The following is a 19,961-nucleotide window of genomic DNA, read 5'->3' on the forward strand; positions in this document are numbered from 1 at the left end:
ACAAGAGCCCCAATAAGTACAACTTTGACAATTTCCTATGGTGCCCTCAAAGCAATTACAGCTCTGAATTTTCTCCAGCGTGCTTTTCCTATGACATGCTTTATGCCTACCAAGTTTCTTCTTGATATGACCAAGTGTTCTGAAACAACACACTGTCGAGAGCTCCAATGTGCAATATCGGAATTTTAGTAATTTTCCTTAATGGTGGCTAATTGCCACACATATACCTAACTTTGCCTACACATCACTCATCACATACAAAGTTCACTGTGCTAGCTAGTTCCAATGGTTCTCTCAACACAGTTTTGTCAAAATTTGGAGGGCACGTATGGAAGGGACATTCTCTACCACATTTTACATTGCAATAACAGCTACTCTGTAAAAGTTTTGAAAGAAATGTTCAATTATACTGAAATCAAGTAACTCCTTTTCTGCTAAAGGCAACCTAAATTGCAGTGCTACTGACCTCAAGTCAGCAGTTGTGGCAAGATAAGGGAATGTTTCTGTACAAAGAACAGCAGCTTCTTTTTGGAAAAGCAAAGTTTCTGAAGGTGGCATTTTTGTAGTCTGTAAGCAACCAAGTAAATTCATGTCAGCCTCTTCTCCTATTTCAATGTTTTTGCAGCTCTTCAACTCAGCAATGTTACGGACATGCTAGTCATGCTTGACCACCTTCTACTAGTGAGTATGTATTTTCAGCCCTGGTACATTGGAGAAATAAGCACCAGTATCAGCTGCAACTAGCAGATGATGAGATTAGCCCTACATGTCAGTGGTCACAAAGAAGTGCACTAAGAAAAGCATGTGACCTTATAAAATTATATATGAACTGTTTTATATTTTTATTTCCATGTAATAAACCTTTCACAACTATTTGATTGGCTATGTGCAGAGCTTCACTTAAGGACCATGTTCTCTGTACCCTTAATTGCATGTTTATGTTGCGGAGCACGCACATGGGTTTTCCTCACCACTTCTTGAAAGCAGATGAGTAAATTCGAACAAGACTTGTTTTGAATCCATAGGAGTCATGATGCTGACCTACCCAGCTGCATTGACAGTGCTGCCCATGCTTGGCCAGAGCACCCTGGACCAGAACCCTTGCTCGCCATAATTGAGTAGGGCAAGGATGTTGCACCACTGCACACTCAGGGTAGGGTAAGAGTAAGCCAGCGACAAGAAGTGTTGGTTGATTTCCTCAATGCCACACACCTCCGTACCCGCACTGGACTCTGCATGCACAGCCTGCATCGCAGCTGTGGCTACACGGCAGAAACTCCCTGTGCGAGTACATGAAGCAGAAAGAGGAATGAGCAGTGAATACCCTTCTAGATATTTTCCAATTGGACTGTATAAATAATTATGCTTCCCATCTCTTTCCTTCCAATATTTTATCTGGCACAGCAGGGAAAAGTAGCCATGTTTAAGCAGCAGGGAGACGAGAACAATTTTAAGAATGTCTGTTTAAGGCTATGCTCAGGTAAATGCCAACATTATTTTCCAGGAACATATTAAAAACTGCATTAACATACTACTTCTACATCGTACTGCCTATACAATGGGTGGATGGAGGTGCCTTCTTTGCGACTATATGCCTTGTTTGCATGTCAAGGCCATTTGTCCCTCATGACTTTCAAAAACATAGCTGGCATGCTGGTATTAATTTTCTGTACAAGCCACACTTGTCCTTATTCATCTCAAGTTGCACATGAGAGCACATGACACTGGGGCCAGCCCCGACTGATCTTTTTATGACCTCTCTCTCTCTCGAGCTCTGGAGCAAGTGAATGAAGCTTGCCGCAGCTTACACACTGCTTAGCTTGGGTGTGTTCATGCTTCGATGGCCTGTCTCCAGTGCGTGAGGTGTGCTAGTCAGTCACTACAAAGCTCACACAGTAGTTACTAACCACTAGGGTGAGGACCACCTAATGAGGGAAGAGAAAGGTTGCTGGAAGACCAATCACAGTCTGTTCCAATGGCATGCACTTGTGCATGTGACAGAGGGCCAGGAAGGAAGGATGCAGCCTTGTGCATGAGATTACCTCTAGCAAGCCCATGCTAGTTGCTGTGGTGGTTTCCAGGGACCAAGCTCAGCAAAAGAGTGTCAGAATGTGTGAACAGCAAATGAGAGCACAAGAAGTCATCTTCATTTTTGCAACAGTAATGGGAATGCCTTTTTATTTGAAATCATGATTAACTGCCACAGCAAAGTTGCCTTGTAATATAATGTCAGCAGCACTCGTGCAAGACATCCTTTTAAGCACCCAAATAATAATAATAATAGAAAAAAACAGAGAGAAATCTAACATAGTACTTGTATGCAAAAGTTCAGTAATTCAAGCCAAATAAAAAGAGAGCATTCACTTAGCATACGATCACAAAGCAAGGGCAAGACCTTGCATGCAAATCGACAGTACTATTTTAAACACACACACGCACGCACGCACACGCACACACACACACACACACACACACACACACACACACACACACACACACACACACACACAGAGAGTACTAGAAAGGACAGTGCGCTGGAAGAGCAAGGCTTGTAATATCCTTTTAATTTATTTCAATGTCTAAAATTTCAACAGCTGTGCCATCCTTCCTGCTTCTTTCCCTCTCCGCAAGTTCTTTAATAGCGCGAGCTTCCAGCTAACCTGCCCTTTCTGCCTTGTAAGGCATTACTCCGTTGGAAATTTAATACAAGCCAATCAAATATTTGCTATGGTGCAAATATTTCTTTCCTTAAAATGGAGTAATGCAGCAACCATAAAGCCTGAATTCACATTACTTACAAGAATGCATTCCATTTTCCATAGACTTCGTTACATACTGAAAATACTGCAATACTAATTGCTCAAGGACATGAGTTAGTCATTTGCACAACAGATTATCTAGCATGAGTTATGAAGAAGTTCTTACCTGACTGGAACATGTGCGTAAGGTAAAGCAACAGACTGGACATCTGTTGAAAGGGGAAAACTGTGTCCGTGCCTGTGGGTGGAGACTGAAGCAGAATTTTGCAAAGATGCTTGCCATAGACATTGACAACTTGAATCAGGTACCTAGAATAAACGGGAAGCAAATTTAGAAATAATACAAGCAACTCTCGATTCTTTTCAATGCCACATTTAACTGGCAAAGTACCACCCGTAACGTAAATTGCTAGACCAATGAAGTCGAGGGTAAGCCTAAATTCATCTTGCTAGAAATGATCATTACGCAGGTCATGAACGCAGGCACCAATTGTAACCTGAAGGATTTTTTCGCTTACATACGACAGTCATGTTCACAGCTTGTTCACAATGATGATCAGCCTGGTTTGTTAACCTCTAGTGCACAAGTGAAAAATGCTTTAATTTCTTAACAGCTGTCATTGGTCAAGATCTGATTTTATTTCTGCAACAATGGAAACCAATATTTTACTAAGGCACTGTAACTAATCTCCAGCTAAACCAATGATATTTGTGTGAATTTAAAGGGCCCCTCCTCAGGACACATAGTAAATTTTGGTTATACACTGGAAGTTGTTATGTGCCCTCTAGAGAGCGTTCTACCACAATAATTTTTCAAAATGGTTTAAATAATAGCTGAGATAGAAATATTTCAGTGCTGTGAACCTATGATTTCAGGAGGCGAGCATCACCATCAACATAAGACTCTTGCCACTTGCCCGTGTCTAGCCTTTGCAAGCAAAATTCCTTCCCTGCATTCTACTATACCAGAGCTGGAAGATTGCGCGATGCATACGTAATGAGCCCCACCTTTTTTTTTCTCGTGCTTTTTTTTTTGCAGCGCGATGCACTTCCGCTGACAGTCTCTCACGCGAGCTGTTGCATTTGTCTCATTTTGCGCAGCACACGATCTTGCACGCTATGCACGAGAGCACCTGACTAGTGGTATAAGTCAGTGCTACATGAACACTGAGGCAGACACAAGCAGATCAGAGAGCATGATCGCGCACTGGAACGTGGTAGAAAATGACTGACATAGTTTCGCTCTCTGTGCGCACGACTGCACAACACGGGAATAAGCAGACGAAACGGAAGCTTCTGTCTTGCTACGGTATAAAGCAAAACAAAGACATGCAGGCATTCGATTTGTAGGTTTTCTTATTTCTCTAAGGTTTAGTTCGTTTATTGAAGCAAGAGATCAAACAAATAGCGTATTTACTTGACTGTAACGTGCCTTCGATTGTAACAAGCACCCGTTTTCTGTGAAAAAATAAAATAAAACCCTTGATTGTAACGCGCACCTATTTGCCGTGACCTAAAAAAAAAAGAAAAGTATTTTTCAGTACCACACAACTCATTCTTTCATACAGAAATAACATTTTCTCTCATTTGGAAAAACAAAGATTTTCTCCCAACACACTATGGTTGCGATTAATAAAAAAGTGGCAGTTTCGCTGGAAAGGCAAAGCATTGATTGTGATAGAAAATTAGTAGGCAGCTATACGAAAAGTAAGGATAGTAGTTTTGTCAGTCGTATAAACTTTTAAACATTCGCTTCCTAACTAAATTAACAAGCATGGTGTTACGCATGCACAAGCAAACATGAACATGCCTCACTCAATGACCGTGGAAACTTTTTATGAGAATGCTGGAGTGAGGAGGTGCGGTAGCAGAAGCAAGCGAATTGACCTTTGTGGTGCTTCTCGCTTCAATGTGAACTAAGCGACGAGAAAACAGCGCAGTGCGCCCAGATGCGTAGACCGTCTCCATATTACAGATCACTTTCAAGATAGGGGCCACGCGGCCATGCTTATATAGCAGCCATAGGAGTAGAACGCCTCTCCTGTTTGCACCAGTCCCGCACATAAGTTTCGGAAACTCCAAACGCCCGTGATGCAGCCCGATTTCCACCCGTCTCCGCACATGTGATCACTTTACATTTAATTGCGGCATTGTGATGAACGCTTGGCGTGTATTCACAGTAGGCACTTCCATGCTGATAGAGCAAACGCAGAAAATGGAAAGATGGACGGTGCACTAACCTAAGCATACGTACTACAGCACATGGAGGAAGCTACGGCAGCTAGGCTTGAAGCGCGTATAAGGCAGCCATTTTGAAATGCCGATGGCGACATGGTAACATAGATTTAGGGTTGTACTCGATTATAACGCGCACACGATTTTTGGACCCATTTTATCAGAAAAAAAGTGAGTTAGATTCGAGTAAATATGATAAAGGCAATTGCCCTAAAAAACTTTCAAAGTCCCGTGCCACTATGAGTGACGTCAGAGCACTGACGTGTACGTAGGGACACTTGTGCGATATATGTTAACTTTCCAGCTGAGAGCAGGCATGTAATATTGAGTAGACACCATTGTTAGCGTGCATTGTATGCACTGTGCTTGTGAGCTCAAAATGGCCAAACCTGGAGCTGTATTCTGTAACGGTTCACTTTGGAACCGGTTCGCTTTTATGAACGCCAGTGGTCAGCGTTTCATTGTCATCATCCCTTGTGGGCATGACAACAAATTTTGTTATCGCCGCAGAGGTTGTCAATCATCTGGAAAGGAACCAGTCGTCTGCTAGGAGAGGAACCAGGGAGAAGTGGTTCGCTTGAGGGTTGCATGCGGTCGCGAGCATATTGAGGATTGCTAGGGCAACCGTGGCTGTCTGCTAGTGTCGTGCTGGCCGGCGCAACGAGAGGGGCACCAATAGTGGCTTCTTTGGTTGTGTTGCTGGAGGGCGTTGGCCAAAGACAACGGCACAATGAGAGGCAGCAGTGTGACGCATTCGACATGAGCGAAGGAGAGTTCCGAAGACATTTTAGGTGCCCCAGAAACAGAATGAGATGGATTTGCGATGTGCTAGAATATCACGGACCACAAGGTTTAGTAGCTTCCACATTGCAACGTAAATGTTCTGCACGCTACGTCTTATTATCATTATTATTTTTTGCTACAGGTTGTTTTCAGCACTGCGTCTGGAATGTAGAAGCTATTCGGTTGTTGCTACCGTCAGTCAGTCGCATCATTACTGCCATCGCTAGGGCCATTACGGTTGAGGGAAAAGAAAGAGAGGTGCAAGATTTCTCTCCACGCTGCAGGAGAAAGCTTCAGTTAAAAACGCTTCCTTGACCGCGGAAAGATTCTTGAAGTTGTGGTATGTGTGGACGGAACTCTCACTGCAATCATGCACCTTAAGAAGCTCCACCACGGCTAAATGAAATCCTATTAGAGCCACGGCCTACACGCGAAAAACTACATTGATTGCTTAATGTATGGCGCACTACCTAGCGACAAAAAAAAATTAATAAAACACAGATAACATTAAACCACTAGCCGTCCGCATCGGAAGCTCAGTTATTACTGGAAATTAAATGTGCAAGTGTCGTATACAAACAAATATTTTTTTACCAAACTAACAACACACTTCAATTACTATATCGTCCCGAAAGTACAAACAAAAATGATGATGTGACCTTATGGCAGAATGCCGCTCGTTCATTGGTCTCCCTCATGCCGCCACGTTCCACTCTTTCTCCGACTGACGTCACCTTGATGTAATAGCCAGACTAAACCGGTTCCAAAGCGAACCGTTACAGAATACGGCCCCTGGTGAGGGGCCCTTTAAGGGATGTCATGGGTTCCGGGAATAACATTTTTGTTGTTTGATCTAGACACCTGAAAATTTCAGCAAACATTCAAGCTTGTGTGCTGACTGCAAATGTGCAATTAAATTTTTGCTACATCAATCCTACAGAAAGTTAAAAAAATATATTAGTAATAAATTTGGGAGGCGAGTTGCAAAATTTGTACTGCAGCCTGAGAGCTAAAATTAAGGCGGTATGTTTTTGAATGTGTAAAGAGTGTAAATTGGTATTTCAATGTTTGAATTATATTTTAGACGAAGTTTTGAAATTCTTAAACCGCGACAATGCATGTGTGAATTGTCGTTGGTGATTTCTAAAAGGTTTCAAAATGTGACATGTCCTAAAACACTATATCACAGTGGTTCTGCACTTTAAAACTCTCTAGCATTGAGTTAAAAAAAAATGAGGAGAATTGAATGAGTAGGAGCGAGACAGTGTTGCTCCCAAAATATGCGACTTGGAAAAAAATATATATATATTTTTTAGAAAGATGCAAAAAACTAATAAGAGGGCAAAAATATAAATTTCGAACTATAAAACCACGCACATTTCTGCTGAAGCAGCACTGAAGGATCCTTTTTGACAAGAAAGCAAGCTGGAAATATGCTTTTTCCAATGAGACCAGCATAGCCTGGCTATGATAAGTGGTTTTGGAATTGTTAACGACAGAAAACGGGTCATTTTCATGCAGTGCTTTCATGGCAAAAGTTAGTATTTAGAAGTATGAATACATTTCTTCTCTTTTTTTTTCTCCCTTCAATGACAGGTCATTTTGTGCCAGCTTTTGCCAGTAGATACACCATAAAATGTAGATTAAAAAATTATGAAAAAAAAATGAAAAATATACTTATTTATTTATTTGTTTGTCTCCAAGACCCATGGCTCCCCTTAATGGCAAGAACTTCACTTACGAGCGAAAATGTTTTGGCTGTTTTAGTGCTTTGTGTGTATTACGTGAGATGTATGCGAGATGTAGAACAGATTGTTCTGTGACATAACTTGGCATAATACAGCATTCTAGCTGAGAACGAGACTCAAGAAGAGCATAAGAATTATGTTTACCACCAATACAACAAACATGCTGATAATCATTGCTCTCACATCCAGCTTGTACCTAATATCACTTGAATTTGCCAACAGCAACATACAGTAATATCAATATAGTTGCGAGCGAAGCAGTTGTTTTGGCTTATATGGAATCCAACTGATTTCTGTTGCACTACAATGGTTAAATTGCTTTGAATTTGAGAAACTTTCAGTTAGCAATAGAATGAGAAAATAGACTACTGATACTCTGATTGCAACTTTAGAATTCAGGGAAGCTCCTTTTACAAAAGCGTGTACTGCTTGCTCTTCATCTTTAACAAAAACATTTTCTATATAGCTGTCAAAGGCATGAAGAGGGCATGCCAGAATACCAACTAGCAACACTGGTACATAGGAGACAGTGCAAATGCATGCCCACACAGTACATGGGGGACTATGCAGAGAGATAAGAGGAGAGGTTACCCGCATGTCACTAATATAGAACCTCCTTGTGAACCCACTGTGAGTAGTAACATAGCTGCCCCAACAATAATATGCCGAACCAAATGTTTTTCCAACTTCTCCATGGCCACAGTAATAAACTTTGAACCTTGAAAAATACTTCCCTGGCCTTGAGATTAATGCCAACACTCTGTCCGACAGAGGAGCAGAGATGGAAATAGAATGAGTAAAGATGTTTGGCTAGCACATGCAAACAAATTCCCTTCAAGATGTGCTTGCTACAGCACTCTTATCTTGTAACTAAACTATAGACTGCTAAGAAGCTACTTTGCCCTCACTTCTTCAGCTGCTGTGAGTGGCCAGCTAACTCAACTGGTGGCTAGGGTTGTGAAAATGTTCAAAACTTTCAAATGGCGAATTGAATAGTGCCCTATTTTATTTGGTCTTTGAATTGAATAGTCACTAGTCAAATACTACAAATATTTTAAATTCTGGGGTTTTACGTGTCAAAACCACGATTTGATTATGAGTAATGCCGTAGTGGAGGACTTCGGATTAATTTTGACCGCTACGGGATCTTTAACGGGCCCCCAATGCACAGGACACAAGTGTTTTTGCATTCACTGCCACCGAAATGTGGCCACGGCGGCCGGGATTTGATCCCGCGACCTTGTTCTTAGCAGTGCAACACCATAGCTGCTAAGCCACTGCGGCTAATATTAACAATATTTTTCTAATAACTTTTGAATACTTCAAGTTGCCAACTGTGCAATAAATTCCACCCTGGCAGCCATGGTATACATAAAACATGGGAAGATATGTAGGAAAGCATGCAATATGTCACTCAGGGAGCCAGGCTTTCCTGGCTAAACCACTATCATTCACACTCAACGGTGAGCCCTGTGTATACGAATAAACTGCTTGCTTGCTCCTTATGCTCCATCTTAGTTTTTAATAAACAAAGCTTCATAACATGTAATGTAATGACAGAAACTTGCTCCCGTTGTGAATATACTAGGTAGGATGTGAAGATTGATGGTGAGAACGGCTATTCCTCATTCGAAAACTATTTGAAAAGTATTCAATTCTATTTGCTTCTGGCACTCTTTGAATCGTGTCCTATTTGGTCTCGAAAATTACTATTTGCACACTACCTGCTTGTGGCTATCCGCTATACAAAAAAGGTCCACCCACCTTGCTACAGCCTTTTCCATGTTGTCACCCAAAGAGTCAATGTCTAGTGGGTCAAAGAGAGCCTCAGGTGCCAGAGCATGAGGGACTCGCAAGGGCAGCAGAAGGTCAGCCAGCCGGGAAAGCACCACCTCCTCCTTCGTGTAGGCCAGCAGTACACGCAGGCTCATCAGTACTAGACACATCCAACGCTCAGCCCGAAAGCCAGCCTGAGACTCGGCCCCCACCTGTGTCAAAGCATTTCCATATCACGAAAGCTCGCCAAGAGCCCAGCTACACACTCAATGCAATTCTGTGTTTGCCTTAGACACAATCATACATGTCTGTAGAGGCTGCTTCCCTAATTATCAAGCACTAAACATTTTTAACATTGGTGTGCAAGTGTTTGTGTGTGTGTCTGCAGTGCCAGGGCTGTGTGATTGTTGTTTTGAGATTACAAATACAAATTAGGTGCTTCTGTATAAAGATGAAAAACATTTAGTTATCACATCATTTTCTGCAGACGTACGGTTATGCCCAAATACTACTACACGATTTTACTACAACTAGTGCTCGGCTTCCTTAGGAAACAGGGCCATCTATGAATACAGCCCATTAGAGTTATGGAGCAGAAAAAAAAAAAAGAAAAGAAAAAACCACCTCAATTCCACCCTGTAAAAGAAGATGTACAGCGAAGTTGTTGCTGATGCCAGGCAAGCCCAACCGACGTTACATGACATTACACAAGGACCACCACCACAAGTGATGTATGTCCCACGTGCATGCATGTGTGCGGAAGTGCAGTATGCATCCTCATTCTTCTAGGCCCTAAATGAATAAAATACCTAAAGGTAAGCTGCATCAGAAAAATGTGCACAGTACGACTTACACACAAGCTGCAGACATGATAGCTTTGGACTGTTAGTTGAATATACAAGAAAGCAAATCTGTTACGCGGAAACTGAAAGACAAAAAACTTTTTCAGATGCCGTTTCAGCTGCTGCTTGAGGTCTGTCTGAGTGGCCGCAGCTACCGTTAGTACAGCACACACCCTCATTCTAGTAGGCTGCATTATTGAACTAATTGAATTTCTCAAAGGATGTCAGAAAATTTGTAAAGTGCGACTTACACACAACTTGCAGGCATGATAGCATCAGATTGCGATTCAAATAGACAAGAAAACATTATTTCGTTTTCCAGCCGTCCAGCTGCCATTTATTTTTATGAGAGCACCATGCACGCGCAAAGGAAAAATCCGGACTAACTAGAGGCTAACAGCTTTGCTGTAAAAGCTGTTATGGAGCTATTTGTTTCGTAACAGAAAGATTATTTGCAACAGTGCTGATGCATTGCAAAAGTAATTCCTTATTACATCATACACTTTTTCACAAATTTTAATGTCAGCACTGAAGGCTCAAGGTTGACAATTGTATTTGCAATGGTAGTGCCAAAACGGAAACGTTTATGTGAAAATAAAAATAAATCAGCATACATTGGAGAGCTTTAAATTAGGGGACAAAAGCTGCACCCTAACATTGGGGGCACAAACTCCATTGTGGGCTTTTTGCACTATTTTGTGCCCACTTTGGGTTCTTTTGTATGCCCGGCAGGTAGTGTCCCCCAATGCTTGGGTGCAGCTTGTGTCCCCTAATCTAAAACCCTCTATTGTGCTGCTGCATGAGGTGGTTGAAATGTGCACAGCACATTGCCAAGGGCAGAAAACAGTGCGTGCTGTGGGCATTTAAACAGTGCGTGTTTAAATGCCCACCATTCAAAAACAGGAATTCAACAACAAATTTGCTTTAATCTAGGATTATTCGTAATCCACAAATGTTAAATATACTCGAGTTCATCAAGCAGCAAAAGTCAGGTGAAAATTAAATTTAACAGCAGATGCTTCTTGCAAACTAATTTTTATAACAAAGGTTGAAGAGATGCAATAGCATACATAAGTGCAATAGACAGAAATTAAACATATGTGGACACAGCGAAGCGCATACAAATAAAATTGTTGCAAAGTGGCACAAATGGCACGGTTGAATTGCCACTGATGTAAATCTTTACCAGACACTTTTGATGACTGCCGTTACGTCTACCTTTAGTGAGAACCACTTTCTATTCAAGAATTGCCTTTTCAAGTTATATATACATACTAGGGATGTGGGAATACTAAAATATCACCAAATCTAATCAAATAGTGAACCTTCAAACAATTTGATACACGAATCAAATATCTACCACTCGATTTTTTGATATATTTGCTGTAGAGATCCCCGCAGTGCCACAATTTGTGCAGCGGAGCACCTTGCGCTCGATGCCACCCAAGTGAGTGTTTTGCTTCATTTTCAGCGTAAAAGGAGAGCTCAACGTGCCATGGATGGGCTGCCCCAGCTGACACGGTAGTGAACTTTGTCACTTTGAGCGCTCCCTGAAGTTGACCCGATGCAGGGATCGTTGCAGGGATGCAGGGATCGATGCATGCCGCACAATGTTTATTATTATAACCGCTGATATATATAATGATATAGCCGCTGATGTCGTATGCTTGGACCATGCGCTACATAGAACAACGATATCTGTAATCCAGCACCTACCACTGCTTAGGATGCTCGCGCAGTTCGTAAACGGTCGCTTTGCTAGATAAGCTTAATTCAGACTATAAGGTATGCTGCTATTACTAGCCAAAACTATTTTATTCATGGGTGGAAACCTTATCCATTGAACAAAGTAGTCACGCAACGTAACCTGCAGCAAACAGTTTGAACGCTTGTCAAAGTATAGCAGCACAGCTCCGTAGCAGAATGGTACTCACGCTGTTACGATTGTCGCGTATGTTTCATTTCTCCTAAACTGCAGCTTAGAACTAGAGGCTAATACTGCAATAAGGTTACAGTAGTGGATGGAACATTCAGAAATACACAATTGATCTCTGAGGCTGATTGTAGGCTCAAATATATGTGTGCACGCATCGCGCTACGTGCTCCGTCTGCCCCAATGCCAGCAGAAAGTCCAGCCATACCGACTTAAACCACCTCAGTACGTCTCACAGAACTGTTTAGTGCATAGAAGACGCACGTTATGCTAAACAGACCGCGCGAGCGCGAAGACAAACACCACAAACTATCGGCGAACGTATACCTGCCATGCAAAACGGAGCGCTCGCCCAAGCCAGCATGCCAACTGCCCATAGATGGCACCACTGCAGAGCAATATGGTGGCGCCCATGAAAAAACGGTGTATACAGTATGACCTATACAGTATAGGACACTGTATAAGCCATTCGGCCTAATTGGCATTGCTTCATCGGTCGCCGGTGACTAAAGCTGGGGTTTGGTGCCAAGTTGATGCGATCTATTCGCAGCAGTTGTGCAACACTGAGAAGCTGACAAACCGCCTTGCAAATGAAAGCAAGTGCTTGACATTGCAATAAAGTTGTTCATGGTTGCATCTTTTAAACATGCCATATGGTGGCCTCTCGTTCTCAACGCCATTTGTAGATGCACATCGGCCTCTTTTTGCAACCTGTCACAAGACTAGCTTTCGATTTACACAGCGGGTGCGAACGTGTGATGGCCGGTTGCATGCATCTGTGAGGATGGCGGATGGAAAGGGGGGTGGGGACGGGGTGGTAAAAGCGAATATTGCGCAAACTTGCTGTGACCCTCCATTTTTCAGAATCCTTTACAGGTGGCAAATCACGCCGAACCTGACAATGAAACGGCGTGGACAGCGCTGGCTACATGCGGTGTGGTGATCAAGCAATATGATGGGCAGTTTTTTCGTCTGTTGCACAGATTGGCCTTACAATAACCCACCTTCCGTAGAGTTAGGATAGCCTTTCTGTATTTAGGAGAAAAACTGGAAAGCAAAACTTTCTATGCAACCAATAAAAAGATTGCCACAAAACACAGGTCTGCTATTAACACTTTCGGGACCGGCCCATAGGCCATCGATCATATATGATCGATGGTTTTGCGCGCACTGCCCCGTTCAAATTTCTGCGCGCTTGGACATGTAGCTCCATCTAGGAGGTCGTCAGGAACTAGACTCTCGGTTTCGGCATAGTTTCTTTCATTTCCAGCAGGTGGCGATACGCGAGAGAGAATTTTCTCGATTGCGGCGGCGGCGGACGCAGTGGAAAATGGCGTCGTGCTCGCGTCCGGTCGCTCGAAAAGAACGCCGTCAATCGCGCGATTCCGCTGCTTCGGCAACGGATTTTTTTGATGAACCGAGCAGCGAAGAGTCTGAAGACGACTTCGGCAGCTCCGATTTTATTTCGGACTCCGATTCGGATGATGATGAGCCACGGACTTCATCTAGTAGCCGAAGGTGAGCATAGTTCCACATTCATTTCTTTCTGGAGTAGGTGAACGGGCTCGCTATATGTTCTCATTATTTTATCTTTACTTGATAGGGTCTCAACAAGCTACGGCAATGATCTGCTGCCGCCAGCGCAGAAGCGGATTGAGTTTTCGCCGCGACGGGAACCTGGCGTGTACTTGGACGCAGAAGTGGGCGTGGCGCTCAGAAGCGGATCAAAGAAATTCTTGACTGCTCTGGACTTCTTTCTTCTGTTTTTCTCGATGAATGTGATCGAAACAATTTGTGACAACACGAACAAGTATGCTTGGACTCTTGGAAAAACCAACGCATGCTTGTTCCGATGGATCTTGGGAAGAAGTCACCCCAAGTGAAATGCTAAAGTTTATCGGACTCGTAATTTACATGGGCGTTGTGAAGGTTCCTCGGCTGAAGCTGTATTGGAACGTAGGAGATCTGTACAGCGGTCTGCTCCCACCACGGATCATGCGGCGACGCCGGTTCATAGCTCTACTCGCAATGTTGCAAGTTGCAGACTTGGACGACGTCACTCAAAGTTCAAGAGGAAAGCTCCGATACATGTGGTGGCTCCTGCAACACATGAACGAAGTGTCAGCGAATCTTTTCCAGCCACATCGCGATCTTTCCGTGGATGAGTGCATGGTGAAATCGAAAGGGCGGTCAGGCATCCGACAGTATATCAAAGATAAAGTAACAAAATGGGGCTACAAGCTGTGGGTCCTAGCTGACCCTGGCACCGGATATACTGTGCAGTTTAGTGTGTATACCGGTAAGCGTGAGCAGCCAGGGCCCCATGGCTTAGCTTTCGACGTAGTTTGCCAGCTGTGTCACAGATATCTTGATCAGGGCTACAGGATCTTTATGGACAATTTTTACACTTCTACTAGCCTGTTCAGTCATCTTCTCAGCCGAAAAACATTGGCTTGCGGAACCACACGCAAGGATCGCCGAGGATTTCCTGCCGAACTGAAGGATGCACGGTGGCAAAAAAAAGCTCGACGTGGCGACATTCGATGGTTGCGCGATCAGAACATCCTGTACGTTCAGTGGAAACACCGGCGTGTTGTCAACATGATGAGCACGGTTCATACTGCAAATGACACGGTCACCGCAAAAAGAAGGGAAAGAAGGCAAAACTCCTGGACTCAGATATCTATAACAAAGCCTCTGCTGATCCATGATTATAATGCTGGCATGCTAGGCGTAGATAAATCGGATCAAATGATTGGATATTATAATGTTCTCATGAGAAGCGTACGGTGGTGGAAGACTCTGTTCTTCCACTGCATCGATATTGCATGTGTGAACAGTTTCGTACTCTTCCAAGCTCACCGCACATTGCACCCAGAGATTCCTGAGCTGGCACGCACTGCCGGGTTTGACCACCTAGCTTTTAGAGAAGAGCTCATTCGGCAGCTTCTGAATCTTGACGGTGCCAAGCAAGCACACACGCCTCCACCACCCGTCGCAAAACATGCGCTCCACAAGCCGGAAAAAGTGGCAAAACGCAGAAACTGCAAGCTGTGCTATGAGCAGAAGAAAATCGAGCTCAAAACTAATGTCTTTTGCAGCACATGCCAAGTTCACTTGTGTTTTACGACTGCCCGGAACTGCTTCGTCGAGTGGCACAAGAACCGTGGGACCTGAGTGGCTGACCACTGGTGCAAGCTAGATTTCACACAAAAAAAGACAGTTGTAGATACGCGTGCCAAATTTTCACAAGCAAGAAAGGAGGCATTGTAGCACATTTTGTATATCTTGAATTTTTTTTATTATGTTTTTCCACTTGTATATCCATGACTTTTCCAACTTTTTTATGTTGTTCTTTCAGCAAATCTTGAATTTGAGATTTTTTAAAAAATATTATATATCACTTTTAGGTCTAACCTTTCTTTATGCATGAAAGACCATCTAATTAGCTACATTTTGATAAACATTGCAGCAATATAGCGCAATGACTATTCGTAATAAAAAATAATTTTTGACACCCATCAGAATTGCCTGTTTTTTCCCCGGTCCCGAAAGAGTTAAAGTGCAAACCTCACTGGTATTCAGTACAAGAGAATGTACATTAATTCACTAGTCTCAGTGGGAATAAAGCACTTGATTCTATTCAACAGAAGTTCTATTGATAAAAATTTTTTTTCCATGCTGACAAACTAATTTGGTATTGCCTTTAATAAGAGTAGACCGTACTGTATATCTAAGTTACTGACAGCTTGCTTCATTCATGTTGTGTTGTGCTAGGAGACACCCAAGCATGTGCAGCAGCATATTTTCTTTCCCAAAATTTGTAAGCATTAAATTTTGCAAAAAATGTTAATATTTTATATGATATATGGATTTTTTCTTTCTTTCTTCAATTCAATGTTCAATTTGAAATCTACTATTCAGTATTCACACACCCATAATACATACATATTTACAATGCTATATGAATTTTTACAGCTTAAAGCTACACTTTGTCACAAATGCTGTACAACCACTAATTTGGCATCCTCTAAATGCTGGTGGATATACTAACTCACTTTATCTATGCCACTGAAAAAAAACAAATACATTAAAGCAATAACAGAAAGAAATTTGTTGACAATGGATGAATGCTACTCACTGGATCTGTGGGGCAAACAAAGAGAGCTTTGAGCAAAATGTCAACGGGCCGGAATACACTTGGTGACACAGCATCAAACAGCCTCTGCAAGACACTGAGTGAATGCCTGGTATCTAAGTGGACCTGAAAATGACAAACAGTTATGGCATACAGGTTACAAAAGCATATGGCACTAATTCCTTTTTTTTTCTCTTTTTGGCACAAGCATTACTGATACTCCGGCTGTCTGTGCACAGCATTGTGCTTATCCAAAGGATCTGGATATGCAAGCCACAGTAATATACATTTCAGATGAGCTTGGATAAAAACGATGGAACTTGTTGGAGACCATTCTTTCATTTTGACCATTTTCATATTAGACTATGTGCACTTCTGTTATACTGAATATGTGATATCTAATAATACAAAATAGATTTTAATGGTTCCTTCATTCTCATCTTAAAGGAAGTACATTGCAAAGAGCTGTACTAATTTTTAATTATACAAGACAAAAAACAAGTAAGTATTTCCCACATTTTCCAGCAGGTCAGCAATGTTTTTTGTGAGTGTGTTCAAACAATTCTGACTTGTTTTTATGTTTAAGAAGCAGTAATCGGTCGCTTATTTATTGGAAAATTAGTGCAGTTCTTTACACTAAATCACTACATCCCTACATTTAACGCTACATCACTGGATGTATGTAGTGTAAAATATAAAACTGCTACATGACTAGACTGCCAAAAACACTAAATGTCAGACTATGTACAAGCAAAAATTACAGGTTGTCATGTAGGCTTCCACCACAAAAACAAAACCAAAGCTTGTATTACCCAGTTTGTTTTTGCATTACTTGCAAAACTTTTTTGTTGTCTCACTTCTGATAATTTACAATATACCGTTTACCTGACAGAGAACAGTAACAAGACTTTAATCGTCACTTGTTGCAAAATATTTAGTTACTTTCTAATATTGGAATATACCAAATACAGGGTAGGGTGTCTACCAAGTTCACATTTTCAAATTCCCCGAGTTTTGCAGGTTTTCCTTGAGTGACACAGAACTTTATTTTATGTCACGACATGCAGACACCACGTCGCCCTATGTTGTCACTCTCAAGTAAGCATTTATAAAAATAAGAAAACAAATTAATCCAGTTTGAATAGTAAGAAGCAGTGTTTATTTTATTCAAAATAGAAGGTAAGGGATAGTAAAATGCACAACAAATAAAATAGCTTCGAAAAAGAAAAATGATAAAGCCCATTGTAAATCAAGTCAAAGATTTTCAGATACTATAAAAAGAGATGCATACAGAAGCAAATATTTTCGAAAATGAGCTATTTCTATCAAGTGATAGCAAGATCATTGGTATTAGGGCCGAACTTTGTCACAAGTGAGATTTTCTCAGCAGTTGGAAAGTCAACCTCAATTGTCCTCACATACTCTTAGCCCACGCACAATGCCTCCGTATTGAGTTTTACTGCTTTCATGAGTTTATTTTGGTTTGGATGAGGGTCACCTGCATCTTTGTGTAACCCAATACTTTGCTTTTTGAGCTCAAGCTCCTTCAAAGAAGAGGCGGCACAGTCCCTTTCGGTCACTTCTGTCGGTCACTTCTGTTATTGTCCTTGTTCCGCTGTGCGTTCACCCCATGGACCAGTTGAAGCATACTCTTGGTCACTTGTACAGTCAACATCCGATTTTTCATTCTCCCTAGGGGCCATGAAAGCGTCCGAAAAATAAAATTGGGCAGTCCAAAAAAATAAATGCATGTCTTTTACTACCTTAAGGGCTCAAATCCTCACAGGCCCGTTCGAAAATGCTCTTAACGCCTGCCAGTACAATTCTTAGGCATATCAGTGCTCGTACTGTGACAGCAGATGGTGGGTGCACGTGTGTATAATTAAGGAATATATACTGTGTCCTGCGACAATTGACCCTTCCCACGCTTGTTAGGCTTCACCGTATAACATTGCTGTGCCGAGGCGAAGCTGCTTTTGGAAACCTGCCCTATGCGATGTGCCATGCTTTCTAAGCTTCGAAGCCAATCAAGAGGATTACAGAGGCGGAGTCAGTGCCATCACTTACAGTGGCCAATTCTTTCAATGAAAAACACGGCACCAAACAGCAAGAAACTTAATAGCGAATGTCGAAGCAGCTAAGCCCAGCGTTGCCGCTGTGGTGTCTACGGCTGCCAGCAGATCTGCGTGCGAGAGCGCTGGTTAGAGGTGGCGAGATAATCAAAACGGTGGTGTTGGCTTTGATTAATGCTGCTTCGGACCCGCGGTAGCGGCAAAAAGTCCAGAAAATCGGACAGCGAAGGGTTCTTGCGTCTGGAATTACAGACGTTCATATACATTCATATACACTGACTCTATGAGGCATGTGGTGCTGCTGCGAAGCCGTTCCCATAATTTGGGCATTTCACAAAATTCGGGCGTTTGGAAAATCAGTCGTTGACTGTACACTGGCAACTCCTCCAGCTGACGACACAGCGTCAAAGACAATACGTTATGATTCTTCTCTTTTACTCGAGCCAGCAGTAGGGCGACTTTCGTTCCCTTTAAATAAAATGACAGCTAATTTTCCCTGATTGAAGCACAAATTCCCCCAGTGTTCCGTGTGTTTTTCCAGATTATTCAAAATCCCTGAGAATTCCTGTGTTTTCCAGTTGGTAGACACCCTGAAAATAGTTCTTTTTTGAATACGAATAGTGTGGAATATTCCATTCGCAATCTAAACTTCGAATGTTTTCCTGCTATTTACAGAATTACATGGGTTCGGGGCTAAGTCAAATCATTCAAATTTTTAGGTGGAAAGAGACTTTTCCACATGTCCGGGAAACAAAAGGGCGCAGCACCTGTGTGCGCGACATCAGTGGTAAGATGACGTCAATGAGCTGCCTAGAAAACTTCTTCCACCTGTCCTCTCCTTCCTGGTAGCTGTGGTGAACCACTGCCAAGAGGAGCTCCAATACCTACAGGGACCAGCAGTCAGAAAATCAGAAAAATCAGAAAGATGAATAAAATGTAGAGGATCCATCTCTCTCCTTTTCTTTTTTAAACACAGAGTCCTCTAAAACGGAATGTGCTGCAAGCAACTGAATTTTATGTCTTCAAGGCTATTTACAACTTTCAGATCAAAACATGCACCACGAATTTGTTTTTAAGGACTCAGAAAATCGATCTCAGTCATCAAGCACATATATATATATATATATATATATATATATATATATATATATATATATATATATATATATCATCAGTCAGGTTACGCCCACTGCAGGGCAAAGGCCTCTCCCATACTTTTCCAACTACCCCGGTCATGTACTAATTGTGGCCATGTTGTCCCTGCAAACTTCTTAATCTCATCCACCCACCTAACTTTCTGCCGCCCCCTGCTATGCTTCCCTTCCCTTGGAATCCAGTCCGTAACCCTTAATGAACATCGGTTATCTTCATTCCTCATTACATGTCCTGCCCATGACCATTTCTTTTTCTTGAGTTCAACTAAGATGTCATTACCTCGCGTTTGTTCCTTCACCCAATCTGCTCTTTTCTTATCCTTTAATGTTACACCTATCATGCTTCTTTCCATAGCCTGTTGCGTCGTCCTCAATTTAAGTAGAACCCTTTTCGTAAGCCTCCAGGTTTCTGCCCCGTACGTGAGTACTGGTAAGACACAGCTGTTATACACTTATCTCTTGGTATATATATATATATATATATATATATATATATATATATATATATATATATATATATA

The 19,961-nt window shown here is 42.1% G+C and overlaps 1 protein-coding gene across 1 annotated transcript in view; it reads right to left on the minus strand.

The window, feature by feature from the left end:
* htt (huntingtin) overlaps positions 1-19,961 on the minus strand; it is a 160,291-nt gene that overhangs the window by 52,467 nt on the left and 87,863 nt on the right. Inside the window, exons 29-33 of the mRNA XM_065430124.1 lie at positions 19,054-19,170; positions 16,218-16,340; positions 9,290-9,513; positions 2,926-3,068; positions 1,046-1,280 (exon numbers count right to left, since the gene is read on the minus strand). Of these exons, the coding sequence (XP_065286196.1) occupies positions 1,046-1,280; positions 2,926-3,068; positions 9,290-9,513; positions 16,218-16,340; positions 19,054-19,170 (842 nt within the window). The remainder of the gene's footprint in view (positions 1-1,045; positions 1,281-2,925; positions 3,069-9,289; positions 9,514-16,217; positions 16,341-19,053; positions 19,171-19,961) is intronic.

Source organism: Dermacentor albipictus, chromosome 1 (genome assembly GCF_038994185.2).
Source record: "Dermacentor albipictus isolate Rhodes 1998 colony chromosome 1, USDA_Dalb.pri_finalv2, whole genome shotgun sequence".
Taxonomy (NCBI): Eukaryota; Metazoa; Arthropoda; class Arachnida; order Ixodida; family Ixodidae; genus Dermacentor; species Dermacentor albipictus.